At 48.5% G+C, this 15,969-nt stretch overlaps 1 protein-coding gene across 9 annotated transcripts in view; it reads left to right on the top strand.

The window, feature by feature from the left end:
- OGT (O-linked N-acetylglucosamine (GlcNAc) transferase) overlaps positions 1 to 15,969 on the top strand; it is a 486,071-nt gene that overhangs the window by 332,052 nt on the left and 138,050 nt on the right. For all 9 annotated transcript variants that reach the window (XR_011198862.1, XM_069209047.1, XM_069209086.1 and 6 more), the window contains exons 16-18: positions 2,530 to 2,700; positions 2,827 to 2,943; positions 3,031 to 3,198. Coding sequence is in view for 8 of the 9 variants with exons in the window: in XM_069209047.1 (XP_069065148.1) it covers positions 2,530 to 2,700; positions 2,827 to 2,943; positions 3,031 to 3,198 (456 nt within the window). In the remaining variant the exon portion in view is untranslated. The remainder of the gene's footprint in view (positions 1 to 2,529; positions 2,701 to 2,826; positions 2,944 to 3,030; positions 3,199 to 15,969) is intronic.

The following is a 15,969-nucleotide window of genomic DNA, read 5'->3' as shown; positions in this document are numbered from 1 at the left end:
CCCAAGGCAATGCCCTATGGATGAACTGGTCAGGGATATTTGCTTACGCTTTTCCTCCTCTCCCTCCTTACCTAGTAAACAAACTCAGTCAAAACAAACTCAAACTCCTACTAATAGCACCAACTTGGGCAAGGCAACCCTGGTACACAACGCTGCTAGACCTATCAGTAGTACCCTACATCAAATTGCCCAACAGGCCAGATCTGTTGACACAACACAACCAAAAGATCAGACACCCAGATCCAGCATCGCTGAATCTAGCAATCTGGCTCCTGAGATCCTAGAATTCGGGCACTTACAACTTACCCAAGAATGTATGGAAGTCATAAAGCAAGCCAGAAGGCCATCCACCAGGCACTGCTATGCAAGTAAATGGAAGAGGTTTGTTTGCTACTGCCATATTAATCAAATACAACCATTACACACAACTCCAGAACATGTAGTGGGTTACTTGCTTCACTTACAAAAATCTAACCTGGCTTTCTCTTCCATTAAAATACACCTTGCAGCAATATCTGCATACCTGCAGACTACCTATTCAACTTCCCTATATAAGATACCAGTCATTAAAGCATTCATGGAGGGCCTTAGGAGAATTATACCACCAAGAACACCACCTGTTCCTTCATGGAACCTAAATGTTGTCCTGACTAGACTTATGGGTCCACCTTTTGAACCCATGCACTCCTGCGAAATACAGTTCCCAACCTGGAAGGTTGCATTTCTCATCGCCATTACTTCCCTAAGAAGAGTAAGCGAGATTCAGGCGTTTACAATACAAGAACCTTTTATACAACTACACAAGAATAAGGTCGTCCTAAGGACTAATCCTAAATTTTTGCCAAAGGTTATTTCACTGTTCCATCTAAATCAAACAGTGGAACTTCCAGTGTTCTTTCCACAGCCAGATACCGTAGCTGAAAGGGCACTACATACATTAGATGTCAAAAGAGCATTAATGTATTACATTGACAGAACAAAGAACATCAGAAAGACTAAACAACTATTTATTGCATTTCAAAAACCTCATGCAGGAAACCCAATATCAAAACAAGGTATAGCCAGATGGATAGTTAAATGCATCCAAATCTGCTACCTTAAAGCTAAACGACAGCTGCCCATTACACCAAGGGCACACTCAACCAGAAAGAAAGGTGCTACCATGGCCTTTCAAGGAAACATCCCAATGCAAGAAATATGTAAGGCAGCCACATGGTCTACGCCTCACACATTCACCAAGCACTACTGTGTAGATGTGTTATCCGCACAACAAGCCACAGTAGGTCAAGCCGTATTAAGAACATTATTCCAAACTACTTCCACTCTTACAGGCTGAGCCACCGCTTTTGGGGAGATAACTGCTTACTAGTCTATGCAAAACATGCGTATCTACAGCGACAGATGCCATCGAACTGAAAATGTCACTTACCCAGTGTACATCTGTTCGTGGCATCAGTCGCTGTAGATTCGCATGTGCCCACCCGCCTCCCCGGGAGCCTGTAGCAGTTTGGAAGTTACCTTCAACTATTTGTATATGTATCATCTCAACCTTAAATAGGTACATACTTAGTCACTCCATTGCATGGGCACTATTACTACAATTCGACTCCTACCTCACCCTCTGCGGGGAAAAACAATCGAAGATGGAGTCGACGCCCATGCGCAATGGAGACAAAAGGAGGAGTCACTCGGTCCCGTGACTCGAAAGACTTCTTCGAAGAAAAACAACTTGTAACACTCCGGCCCAACACCAGATGGCGAGCTATGCAAAACATGCGAATCTACAGCGACTGATGCCACGAACAGATGTACACTGGGTAAGTGACATTTTCAATACACTATGTATAACCAAAGAACCTCATTAAATGACCCAGCTGCAGGATTCCGAGCACTACCCTTCCCAGAATCCATTGGAGCTGTTCACCACTTCATCGTGAACTCCACATTTTGTCAGAAGTTCTGATGTATTTTAGTTGTGTTCTTTTATTACTAGTACTACTTTTTCTTCGTCTTTCTTTCTCTCCCTGGGAAAGGCCTGGAGTAAGGCACAGTTTCTTTTAGATCTCCAAATCCTGGAAAGGGGAAGATGTATGTGTTTTTCAGTCCATGTATAAAATGCCTTTTACTGCCACCACTTGGACATAATCTGAAGAAATGGGATTGTTACCTAACCGTTTCAACTAAGACAGGGAAAGGAGAAACCCTGGCGGTTTTAGAGGGGGACTTGAAGGTGTTGAGATCTGAATCTGAGAAACAGAAATTGAAGCTCAATGTTATTGAGTTCATCTGTCCCCTGCTGTCTTAACATTAACTATCCATGTAAATCTCTGAAAGATCCAGTGCTAGAGAACTATGATTCATAATAGATGGCTTCTGCTGTGCCCTTTTACTCACAACCTAAGTGTTCTATTCCACCTGCAACTGCTGCACACAGTGCGACTCCTCAGACTGTTCTGTGGTCGTGGTTTTCATTCTTTGATTTTCCAATGCTGCACACCTTACAGTCCCCCTCCTTTCCTTTCCTTGCAGGCCATGTGGTTGGGTTACCCAGGAACCAGTGGAGCTCCTTTCATGGATTACATCATCACCGACAAGGAAACATCACCAGTTGAAGTGGCAGAGCAGTATTCTGAGAAGCTGGCTTACATGCCCAACACCTTCTTCATTGGTGACCATGCCAACATGTTTCCACATCTAAAGGTAACCCCCTCCCGAGGGAACCATCTGTGCTGTTTGTAGTTTGCAGCAGCTAAAGCAGTGGATGCATTGTGTGGCGGTGTTTACTGACCAAGGTTAATCTTGTGCGGGTGTTGTCTCAATTTGCAGAAAAAGGCAGTGATCGATTTCAAATCTAATGGACATATTTATGACAACCGCATCGTGCTCAATGGTATCGACCTGAAGGTGTTCCTGGACAGCTTGCCAGATGTCAAAATGGTGAAGGTAAGTCACCTCTGCGAGCTGCTCATTCTCAGAGGCAAGTACAGGTTCATGAACCACCTGTAATTGTTGTCATCTTCCATCCCTCAGATGAAATGCCCCGATGGTGGCGACAATTCGGACAGCAACTCTGCTCTAAGCATGCCCGTCATCCCCATGAACACCATTGCTGAGGCGATAATTGAAATGATCAACCGCGGACAGATTCAGATAACCATCAATGGCTTCAATATCAGCAATGGATTGGCAACTACACAGGTAAGTGAAATAAACACTTCCATCAACAGACCTCAAAATCATAAAAATGTTACTAGACCTGCAGGTCGAGTAGCTTGAATAATCTACTCGACCTACCTGTAATGTACTTGACCAAGAAACTGGTCTCAAATTGTGTGATCCCAGGCAGATATTGTATTTTACAGTTGCCTTTTTCATCATTCTCACACGAGTGCACCTTCAAATATGACTTCAGCATTTCTGCTGTAAAAAAAAATAAAAAAATCCTCTTGTTTCATTAAATACACTAAACATTTGCTCCATGTATAATACATCTAGCACACATAGGGTACACATGATCGATGCATGACTTGCCCCTTAGTTTACTAACAGCTTTTCCATCAGGGAAGGAGGGTTTCTCAGTTTGTTTAAACGCTCACTTTTAATAAACTGATAAAGCATGATGTGGTAGCGCACTGTCATTTACAGACAGTACTTTTCCAAGAAATGTCCAAAAACCTTCCCACTAACTTGCAGCTTTACTGGTAAAACTATAAAATGTATTAACAATAATCTGTGAAAATTGGGTTTCAGAAAACATTTATCATTTGCACAACACCAAGTAAAGTGTTCTGACTTTTTTTCATCCTGTTAAAAAAAAATCATATCATAGAAGTACACAAAATATGGTCTAGAATAGCTACTGAAATATATTTTTACATGTTTGTAAAGTTGACTTAGTTATATAAATGTGTGTTAGGAAAAAGCTGATGCCAAAAGCCTTTCACTTCACACAGGTCAGACAGTTCACCTTACAAAATCCTGTAACTCTGCATTTATAAGGAAGTGTTTCCCTTGCAAGAAGACAAACTGACATTTGACCTCTGTCTCTGAACACAGAGCAAATGTGACAAGAATAAGATTTAAAGGCATCCTAATTGCTGATTCAGTTTCTGACTGAACAGAACACATATTCTTTGTCCACTGCCAGAAGGGTCCAGTGGAATCTAAAAATAGGTCGACCTTGTAAGGAAATGCCTCCTTGGCATGGTTGCCCCCTGACTTTTTGCCTTTGCTGATGCTATGTTTACAATTGAAAGTGTGCTGAGGCCTGCTAACCAGGCCCCAGCACCAGTGTTCTTTCCCTAACCTGTACTTTTGTATCCACAATTGGCAGACCCTGGCATCCAGATAAGTCCCTTGTAACTGGTACCTCTAGTACCAAGGGCCCTGATGCCAAGGAAGGTCTCTAAGGGCTGCAGCATGTCTTATGCCACCCTGGAGACCTCTCACTCAGCACAGACACACTGCTTGCCAGCTTGTGTGTGCTAGTGAGGACAAGACGAGTAAGTCGACATGGCACTCCCCTCAGGGTGCCATGCCAGCCTCTCACTGCCTATGCAGTATAGGTAAGACACCCCTCTAGCAGGCCTTACAGCCCTAAGGCAGGGTGCACTATACCATAGGTGAGGGTACCAGTGCATGAGCCTGGTACCCCTACAGTGTCTAAACAAAACCTTAGACATTGTAAGTGCAGGGTAGCCATAAGAGTATATGGTCTGGGAGTCTGTCAAACACGAACTCCACAGCACCATCATGGCTACACTGAAAACTGGGAAGTTTGGTATCAAACTTCTCAGCACAATAAATGCACACTGATGCCAGTGTACATTTTATTGTAAAATACACCCCAGAGGGCACCTTAGAGGCGCCCCCTGAAACTTAACCGACTATCTGTGTAGGCTGACTAGTTTTAGCAGCCTGCCACAAACCGAGACATGTTGCTGGCCCCATGGGGAGAGTGCCTTTGTCACTCTGAGGCCAGTAACAAAGCCTGCACTGGGTGGAGATGCTAACACCTCCCCCAGGCAGGAATTGTCACACCTGGCGGTGAGCCTCAAAGGCTCACCTCCTTTGTGCCAACCCAGCAGGACACTCCAGCTAGTGGAGTTGCCCGCCCCCTCCGGCCAGGCCCCACTTTTGGCGGCAAGGCCGGAGAAAATAATGAGAAAAACAAGGAGTCACTGGCCAGTCAGGACAGCCCCTAAGGTGTCCTGAGCTGAAGTGACTCTAACTTTTAGAAATCCTCCATCTTGCAGATGGAGGATTCCCCCAATAGGGTTAGGATTGTGACCCCCTCCCCTTGGGAGGAGGCACAAAGAGGGTGTACCCACCCTCAGGGCTAGTAGCCATTGGCTACTAACCCCCCAGACCTAAACACGCCCTTAAATTTAGTATTTAAGGGCTACCCTGAACCCTAGAAAAATTAGATTCCTGCAACTACAAGAAGGACGACTGCCCAGCTGAAAACCCCTGCAGCGGAAGACCAGAAGACGACAACTGCCTTGGCTCCAGAAACTCACCGGCCTGTCTCCTGCCTTCCAAAGATCCTGCTCCAGCGACGCCTTCCAAAGGGACCAGCGACCTCGACATCCTCTGAGGACTGCCCCTGCTTCGAAAAGACAAGAAACTCCTGAGGACAGCGGACCTGCTCCAAGAAAAGCTGCAACTTTGTTTCCAGCAGCTTTAAAGAACCCTGCAAGCTCCCCGCAAGAAGCGTGAGACTTGCAACACTGCACCCGGCGACCCCGACTCGGCTGGTGGCGATCCAACACCTCAGGAGGGACCCCAGGACTACTCTGATACTGTGAGTACCAAAACCTGTCCCCCCTGAGCCCCCACAGCGCCGCCTGCAGAGGGAATCCCGAGGCTTCCCCTGACCGCGACTCTTTGAATCCTAAGTCCCGACGCCTGGGAGAGACCCTGCACCCGCAGCCCCCAGGACCTGAAGGACCGGACTTTCACTGGAGAAGTGACCCCCAGGAGTCCCTCTCCCTTGCCCAAGTGGAGGTTTCCCCGAGGAACCCCCCCCTTGCCTGCCTGCAGCGCTGAAGAGATCCCGAGATCTCTCATAGACTAACATTGCGAACCCGACGCTTGGTTCTACACTGCACCCGGCCGCCCCCGCGCCGCTGAGGGTGAAATTTCTGTGTGGGCTTGTGTCCCCCCCCCGGTGCCCTAAAAAAACCCCCCTGGTCTGCCCTCCGAAGACGCGGGTACTTACCTGCAAGCAGACCGGAACCGGGGCACCCCCTTCTCTCCATTCTAGCCTATGCGTTTTGGGCACCACTTTGAACTCTGCACCTGACCGGCCCTGAGCTGCTGGTGTGGTGACTTTGGGGTTGCTCTGAACCCCCAACAGTGGGCTACCTTGGACCAAGAACTAAGCCCTGTAAGTGTCTTACTTACCTGGTTAACCTAACAAATACTTACCTCCCCTAGGAACTGTGAAAATTGCACTGTCAACTTTTAAAACAGCTATTTGTGAATAACTTGAAAAGTATACATGCAATTTTGATGATTTGAAGTTCCTAAAGTACTTACCTGCAATACCTTTCGAATGAGATATTACATGTAGAATTTGAACCTGTGGTTCTTAAAATAAACTAAGAAAATATATTTTTCTATATAAAAACCTATTGGCTGGATTTGTCTGAGTGTGTGTACCTCATTTATTGTCTATGTGTATGTACAACAAATGCTTAACACTACTCCTTGGATAAGCCTACTGCTCGACCACACTACCACAAAATAGAGCATTAGTATTATCTATTTTTACCACTATTTTACCTCTAAGGGGAACCCTTGGATTCTGTGCATGCTATTCCTTACTTTGAAATAGCACATACAGAGCCAACTTCCTACATTGGTGGATCAGCGGTGGGGTACAAGACTTTGCATTTGCTGGACTACTCAGCCAATACCTGATCACACGACAAATTCCAAAATTGTCATTAGAAATTCATTTTTGCAAGTTGAAATTTTTCTAAATTCTTAAAAGTCCTGCTAGGGCCTTGTGTGTTAAGTCCCTGTTTAGCATTGTCTTTTAGAGTTTAAAAGTTTGTTAAAAGTTTGAAATTAGATTCTAGAAACAGTTTTAGATTCTCTAAAAAGTCTTCCAACTTTTAGCAAAATAATGTCTGATACAGAGATGAATGTGGTGGAACTCGACACCACACCTTACCTCCATCTTAAGATGAGGGAGCTAAGGTCTCTCTGTAATATCAAAAAAATAACCATTGGCTCCAGACCTACCAAAATTCAGCTCCAGGAGCTCTTGGCAGAGTTTGAAAAAGCCAACCCCTCTGATGATGACCTCACAGAGGAAGAAATTAGTGACTTGGAGGCCAATGTCCCTCCTCCAGTCCTAAATAGAGAGAACAGGACCCCTCAAGTCCTGTCTCCAACTGTGTTAGTCAGAAATAGTGAGTCCCTCACAGGAGGGTCCCACATTTCTGAAATCACTGAGGATGCTCTCAGTGAAGATGACCTCCTGTTAGCCAGGATGGCCAAAAGATTGGCTTTAGAGAGACAGCTCCTAGCCATAGAAAGGGAAAGACAAGAGATGGGCCTAGGACCCATCAATGGTGGCAGCAATATAAATAGGGTCAGAGATTCTCCTGACATGTTAAAAATCCCCAAAGGGATTGTGACAAAATTTGAAGATGGTGATGACATCACCAAGTGGTTCACAGCTTTTGAGAGGGCTTGTGTAACCAGAAAAGTGAACAGATCTCACTGGGGTGCTCTCCTTTGGGAAATGTTCACTGGAAAGTGTAGGGATAGACTCCTCACACTCTCTGGAAAAGATGCAGAATCTTATGACCTCATGAAGGGTACCCTGATTGAGGGCTTTGGATTCTCCACTGAGGAGTACAGGATTAGGTTCAGGGGGGCTCAAAAATCCTCGAGCCAGACCTGGGTTGACTTTGTTGACTACTCAGTGAAAACACTAGATGGTTGGATTCAAGGCAGTGGTGTAAGTAATTATGATGGGCTGTACAATTTATTTGTGAAAGAACACCTGTTAAGTAATTGTTTCAATGATAAACTGCATCAGCATCTGGTAGACCTAGGACCAATTTCTCCCCAAGAATTGGGAAAGAAGGCGGACCATTGGGTCAAGACAAGGGTGTCCAAGACTTCAACAGGGGGTGACCAAAAGAAAGGGGTCACAAAGACTCCCCAGGGGAAGGGTGATGAGACAACCAAAACTAAAAATAGTAAAGTGTCTTCTACAGGCCCCCAAAAACCTGCACAGGAGGGTGGGTCCAGAGCCTCTTCACAAAACAATGGGTACAAGGGTAAAAACTTTGATCCCAAAAAGGCCTGGTGTCATAGCTGTAAACAGCATGGACACCAAACTGGAGACAAGGCCTGTCCCAAGAAAGGTTCCACTCCAAACTCCCATCCAGGTAACACTGGTATGGCTAGTCTCCAAGTGGGATCAACAGTGTGCCCAGAGCAAATCAGGGTCCACAGTGAAGCTACTCTAGTTTCTGAGGGTGGGGTGGATTTAGCCACACTAGCTGTCTGGCCGCCTAACATGCAAAAATACAGACAGCAACTCTTAATTAATGGGACTAGAATAGAGGGCCTGAGGGATACAGGTGCCAGTGTCACCATGGTGACAGAGAAACTGGTTTCCCCTGGCCAATACCTGACTGGAAAAACTTACACAGTCACCAACGCTGACAATCAGAGAAAAGTACATCCCATGGCAATGGTTACTTTAGAATGGGGAGGGGTCAATGGCCTGAAACAGGTGGTGGTCTCCTCAAATATCCCAGTGGTCTGTCTGCTTGGAAATGACCTGGAGTCCTCAGCATGGGCTGAGGTAGAACTAAAAACCCATGCAGCAATGCTGGGTATCCCTGAACTGGTGTGTGTGAAAACAAGAGCACAGTGCAAGGCACAGGGTGAACAAGTAGAGCTGGAGTCTGGAAGAATGGCCCAGCCTACCAAGAGAACAGGAAAGTCAGTTGGGAAACCAACTGCAACACAGCAAAAGAAAGGGAACCTCTCTTCTCAGGAAGAAGTTCTGCCCTCTGAGGGAACTGAGCCTTTGGAGCTTGAACCTTATCAGGTTGAGCTCTTAGGCCCAGGGGGACCCTCAAGGGAGGAGCTGTGTAAGGGACAAGAAACCTGTCCCTCTCTTGAAGGCCTTAGGCAGCAAGCTGCTGAAGAGTCCAAAGGCAAGAAAAATGGAACGCATAGGGTCTATTGGGAAGATGGACTCCTGTACACTGAGGCCAGAGACCCCAAACCTGGTGCCACTAGGAGAGTGGTAGTGCCTCAGCTGTTCAGGAAGTTCATCCTAACATTGGCCCATTACATTCCCCTTGCTGGACATTTGGGACAAACCAAGACGTGGGAGAGGTTAGTCAACCACTTCTACTGGCCCAATATGTCCAACATGGTTAAGGAGTTTTGCCTCTCCTGCCCCACCTGTCAAGCCAGTGGTAAGACAGGTGGGCATCCAAAGGCCCCCCTCATTCCACTTCCAGTGGTGGGGGTTCCCTTTGAAAGAGTGGGTGTGGACATAGTTGGTCCACTGGAACCTCCCACAGCCTCAGGAAATATGTATATCCTGGTAGTAGTGGATCATGCTACCAGGTATCCTGAAGCTATTCCCCTTAGGTCGACTACTGCCCCTGCAGTAGCCAAGGCCCTCATTGGTATCTTTACCAGAGTGGGTTTCCCTAAGGAGGTGGTGTCTGACAGAGGTACCAACTTCATGTCAGCATACCTAAAGCACATGTGGAATGAGTGTGGGGTGACTTATAAATTCACTACACCATACCATCCACAAACTAATGGCTTGGTTGAGAGATTCAACAAGACATTAAAGGGCATGATCATGGGGCTCCCAGAAAAACTCAAAAGGAGATGGGATGTCCTCTTGCCATGTCTGCTTTTCGCTTACAGAGAGGTGCCACAGAAGGGAGTAGGATTCTCACCCTTTGAACTTCTGTTTGGTCATCCTGTAAGAGGACCACTTGCTCTTGTGAAAGAGGGCTGGGAGAGACCTCTCCATGAGCCTAAACAGGACATAGTGGACTATGTACTTGGCCTTCGCTCTAGAATGGCAGAGTACATGGAAAAGGCAACCAAAAACCTTGAGGCCAGCCAACAGCTCCAGAAGTTTTGGTATGACCAAAAGGCTGCACTGGTTGAGTTCCAACCAGGGCAGAAAGTCTGGGTTCTGGAGCCTGTGGCTCCCAGGGCACTCCAGGACAAATGGAGTGGCCCTTACCCAGTACTAGAAAGGAAGAGTCAGGTCACCTACTTGGTGGACCTGGGCACAAGCAGGAGCCCCAAGAGGGTGATCCATGTGAACCGCCTTAAGCTCTTCCATGACAGGGCTGATGTCAATCTGTTGATGGTAACAGATGAGGATCAGGAGGCAGAGAGTGAACCTCTCCCTGATCTTCTGTCATCAGACCCAAAAGATGGCACAGTAGATGGAGTGATCTACTCAGACACCCTCTCTGGCCAACAGCAAGCTGATTGTAGGAGAGTCCTACAACAGTTTCCTGAACTCTTCTCCTTAAACCCTGGTCAGACACACCTGTGTACCCATGATGTGGACACAGGAGACAGCATGCCTGTCAAGAACAAAATCTTTAGACAGTCTGACCATGTTAAAGAAAGCATCAAGGTGGAAGTCCACAAGATGCTGGAATTGGGAGTAATTGAGCGCTCTGACAGCCCCTGGGCTAGCCCAGTGGTCTTAGTCCCCAAACCTCACACCAAAGATGGAAAGAAAGAGATGAGGTTTTGTGTGGACTACAGAGGGCTCAATTCTGTCACCAAGACAGATGCTCATCCAATTCCAAGAGCTGATGAGCTCATAGACAAATTAGGTGCTGCCAAATTCCTAAGTACCTTTGACTTGACAGCAGGGTACTGGCAAATAAAAATGGCACCTGGAGCAAAAGAGAAAACAGCATTCTCCACACCTGATGGGCATTATCAGTTTACTGTTATGCCCTTTGGTTTAAAGAATGCCCCTGCCACCTTCCAAAGGTTGGTGAATCAAGTCCTTGCTGGCTTGGAGTCCTTTAGCACAGCTTATCTTGATGATATTGCTGTCTTTAGCTCCACCTGGCAGGATCACCTGGTCCACCTGAGGAAGGTTTTGAAGGCTCTGCAATCTGCAGGCCTCTCTATCAAGGCATCCAAATGCCAGATAGGGCAGGGAACTGTGGTTTACTTGGGACACCTTGTAGGTGGAGGCCAAGTTCAGCCACTCCAACCCAAGATCCAGACTATTCTGGACTGGGTAGCTCCAAAAACCCAGACTCAAGTCAGGGCATTCCTTGGCTTGACTGGGTATTACAGGAGGTTTGTGAAGGGATATGGATCCATTGTGACAGCCCTCACTGAACTCACCTCCAAGAAAATGCCCAAGAAAGTGAACTGGACTGTGGAATGCCAACAGGCCTTTGACACCCTGAAACAAGCAATGTGCTCAGCACCAGTTCTAAAAGCTCCAGATTATTCTAAGCAGTTCATTGTGCAGACTGATGCCTCTGAACATGGGATAGGGGCAGTTTTGTCCCAAACAAATGATGATGGCCTTGACCAGCCTGTTGCTTTCATTAGCAGGAGGTTACTCCCCAGGGAGCAGCGTTGGAGTGCCATTGAGAGGGAGGCCTTTGCTGTGGTTTGGTCCCTGAAGAAGCTGAGACCATACCTCTTTGGGACTCACTTCCTAGTTCAAACTGACCACAGACCTCTCAAATGGCTGATGCAAATGAAAGGTGAAAATCCTAAACTGTTGAGGTGGTCCATCTCCCTACAGGGAATGGACTTTATAGTGGAACACAGACCTGGGACTGCCCATGCCAATGCAGATGGCCTTTCCAGGTTCTTCCACTTAGAAAATGAAGACTCTCTTGGGAAAGGTTAGTCTCATCCTCTTTCGTTTGGGGGGGGGTTGTGTAAGGAAATGCCTCCTTGGCATGGTTGCCCCCTGACTTTTTGCCTTTGCTGATGCTATGTTTACAATTGAAAGTGTGCTGAGGCCTGCTAACCAGGCCCCAGCACCAGTGTTCTTTCCCTAACCTGTACTTTTGTATCCACAATTGGCAGACCCTGGCATCCAGATAAGTCCCTTGTAACTGGTACTTCTAGTACCAAGGGCCCTGATGCCAAGGAAGGTCTCTAAGGGCTGCAGCATGTCTTATGCCACCCTGGAGACCTCTCACTCAGCACAGACACACTGCTTGCCAGCTTGTGTGTGCTAGTGAGGACAAAACGAGTAAGTCGACATGGCACTCCCCTCAGGGTGCCATGCCAGCCTCTCACTGCCTATGCAGTATAGGTAAGCCACCCCTCTAGCAGGCCTTACAGCCCTAAGGCAGGGTGCACTATACCATAGGTGAGGGTACCAGTGCATGAGCCTGGTACCCCTACAATGTCTAAACAAAACCTTAGACATTGTAAGTGCAGGGTAGCCATAAGAGTATATGGTCTGGGAGTCTGTCAAACACGAACTCCACAGCACCATAATGGCTACACTGAAAACTGGGAAGTTTGGTATCAAACTTCTCAGCACAATAAATGCACACTGATGCCAGTGTACATTTTATTGTAAAATACACCCCAGAGGGCACCTTAGAGGCGCCCCCTGAAACTTAACCGACTATCTGTGTAGGCTGACTAGTTTTAGCAGCCTGCCACAAACCGAGACATGTTGCTGGCCCCATGGGGAGAGTGCCTTTGTCACTCTGAGGCCAGTAACAAAGCCTGCACTGGGTGGAGATGCTAACACCTCCCCCAGGCAGGAATTGTCACACCTGGCGGTGAGCCTCAAAGGCTCACCTCCTTTGTGCCAACCCAGCAGGACACTCCAGCTAGTGGAGTTGCCCGCCCCCTCCGGCCAGGCCCCACTTTTGGCGGCAAGGCCGGAGAAAATAATGAGAAAAACAAGGAGGAGTCACTGGCCAGTCAGGACAGCCCCTAAGGTGTCCTGAGCTGAAGTGACTCTAACTTTTAGAAATCCTCCATCTTGCAGATGGAGGATTCCCCCAATAGGGTTAGGATTGTGACCCCCTCCCCTTGGGAGGAGGCACAAAGAGGGTGTACCCACCCTCAGGGCTAGTAGCCATTGGCTACTAACCCCCCAGACCTAAACACGCCCTTAAATTTAGTATTTAAGGGCTACCCTGAACCCTAGAAAAATTAGATTCCTGCAACTACAAGAAGAAGGACTGCCCAGCTGAAAACCCCTGCAGCGGAAGACCAGAAGACGACAACTGCCTTGGCTCCAGAAACTCACCGGCCTGTCTCCTGCCTTCCAAAGATCCTGCTCCAGCGACGCCTTCCAAAGGGACCAGCGACCTCGACATCCTCTGAGGACTGCCCCTGCTTCGAAAAGACAAGAAACTCCCGAGGACAGCGGACCTGCTCCAAGAAAAGCTGCAACTTTGTTTCCAGCAGCTTTAAAGAACCCTGCAAGCTCCCCGCAAGAAGCGTGAGACTTGCAACACTGCACCCGGCGACCCCGACTCGGCTGGTGGCGATCCAACACCTCAGGAGGGACCCCAGGACTACTCATGGAGAGGTCTCTCCCAGCCTTCTTTAACAAGGGCAAGTGGTCCCCTTACAGGATGACCAAACAGAAGTTCAAAGGGTGAGAATCCTACTCCCTTCTGTGGCACCTCTCTGTAAGCGAAAAGCAGACATGGCAAGAGGACATCCCATCTCCTTTTGAGCTTTTCTGGGAGCCCCATGATCATGCCTTTTAATGTCTTGTTGAATCTCTCAACCAAGCTGTAAGAAAATGCCTCCTTGGCATGGTTGCCCCCTGACTTTTTGCCTTTGCTGATGCTATGTTTACAATTGAAAGTGTGCTGAGGCCTGCTAACCAGGCCCCAGCACCAGTGTTCTTTCCCTAACCTGTACTTTTGTATCCACAATTGGCAGACCCTGGCATCCAGATAAGTCCCTTGTAACTGGTACTTCTAGTACCAAGGGCCCTGATGCCAAGGAAGGTCTCTAAGGGCTGCAGCATGTCTTATGCCACCCTGGAGACCTCTCACTCAGCACAGACACCCTGCTTGCCAGCTTGTGTGTGCTAGTGAGGACAAAACGAGTAAGTCGACATGGCACTCCCCTCAGGGTGCCATGCCAGCCTCTCACTGCCTATGCAGTATAGGTAAGACACCCCTCTAGCAGGCCTTTCAGCCCTAAGGCAGGGTGCACTATACCATAGGTGAGGGTACCAGTGCATGAGCATGGTACCCCTACAGTGTCTAAACAAAACCTTAGACATTGTAAGTGCAGGGTAGCCATAAGAGTATATGGTCTGGGAGTTTGTCAAACACGAACTCCACAGCACCATAATGGCTACACTGAAAACTGGGAAGTTTGGTATCAAACTTCTCAGCACAATAAATGCACACTGATGCCAGTGTACATTTTATTGTAAAATACACCCCAGAGGGCACCTTAGAGGTGCCCCCTGAAACTTAACCGACTATCTGTGTAGGCTGACTAGTTTTAGCAGCCTGCCACAAACCGAGACATGTTGCTGGCCCCATGGGGAGAGTGCCTTTGTCACTCTGAGGCCAGTAACAAAGCCTGCACTGGGTGGAGATGCTAACACCTCCCCCAGGCAGGAATTGTCACACCTGGCGGTGAGCCTCAAAGGCTCACCTCCTTTGTGCCAACCCAGCAGGACACTCCAGCTAGTGGAGTTGCCCGCCCCCTCCGGCCAGGCCCCACTTTTGGCGGCAAGGCCGGAGAAAATAATGAGAAAAACAAGGAGGAGTCACTGGCCAGTCAGGACAGCCCCTAAGGTGTCCTGAGCTGAAGTGACTCTAACTTTTAGAAATCCTCCATCTTGCAGATGGAGGATTCCCCCAATAGGGTTAGGATTGTGACCCCCTCCCCTTGGGAGGAGGCACAAAGAGGGTGTACCCACCCTCAGGGCTAGTAGCCATTGGCTACTAACCCCCCAGACCTAAACACGCCCTTAAATTTAGTATTTAGGGGCTACCCTGAACCCTAGAAAATTAGATTCCTGCAACTACAAGAAGAAGGACTGCCCAGCTGAAAACCCCTGCAGCGGAAGACCAGAAGACGACAACTGCCTTGGCTCCAGAAACTCACCGGCCTGTCTCCTGCCTTCCAAAGATCCTGCTCCAGCGACGCCTTCCAAAGGGACCAGCGACCTCGACATCCTCTGAGGACTGCCCCTGCTTCGAAAAGACAAGAAACTCCCGAGGACAGCGGACCTGCTCCAAGAAAAGCTGCAACTTTGTTTCCAGCAGCTTTAAAGAACCCTGCAAGCTCCCCGCAAGAAGCGTGAGACTTGCAACACTGCACCCGGCGACCCCGACTCGGCTGGTGGAGACCCGACACCTCAGGAGGGACCCCAGGACTACTCTGATACTGTGAGTACCAAAACCTGTCCCCCCTGAGCCCCCACAGCGCCGCCTGCAGAGGGAATCCCGAGGCTTCCCCTGACCGCGACTCTTTGAATCCAAAGTCCCGACGCCTGGGAGAGACCCTGCACCCGCAGCCCCCAGGACCTGAAGGACCGGACTTTCACTGGAGAAGTGACCCCCAGGAGTCCCTCTCCCTTGCCCAAGTGGAGGTTTCCCCGAGGAACCCCCCCCTTGCCTGCCTGCAGCGCTGAAGAGATCCCGAGATCTCTCATAGACTAACATTGCGAACCCGACGCTTGTTTCGACACTGCACCCGGCCGCCCCCGCGCTGCTGAGGGTGAAATTTCTGTGTGGACTTGTGTCCCCCCCGGTGCCCTACAAAACCCCCCTGGTCTGCCCTCCGAAGACGCGGGTACTTACCTGCAAGCAGACCGGAACCGGGGCACCCCCTTCTCTCCATTCTAGCCTATGTGTTTTGGGCACCACTTTGAACTCTGCACCTGACCGGCCCTGAGCTGCTGGTGTGGTGACTTTGGGGTCGCTCTGAACCCCCAACGGTGGGCTACCTTGGACC

Source organism: Pleurodeles waltl, chromosome 2_1 (genome assembly GCF_031143425.1).
Source record: "Pleurodeles waltl isolate 20211129_DDA chromosome 2_1, aPleWal1.hap1.20221129, whole genome shotgun sequence".
Classification (NCBI taxonomy): Eukaryota; Metazoa; Chordata; class Amphibia; order Caudata; family Salamandridae; genus Pleurodeles; species Pleurodeles waltl.
This window is presented reverse-complemented; position numbering and strand designations above follow the sequence as displayed.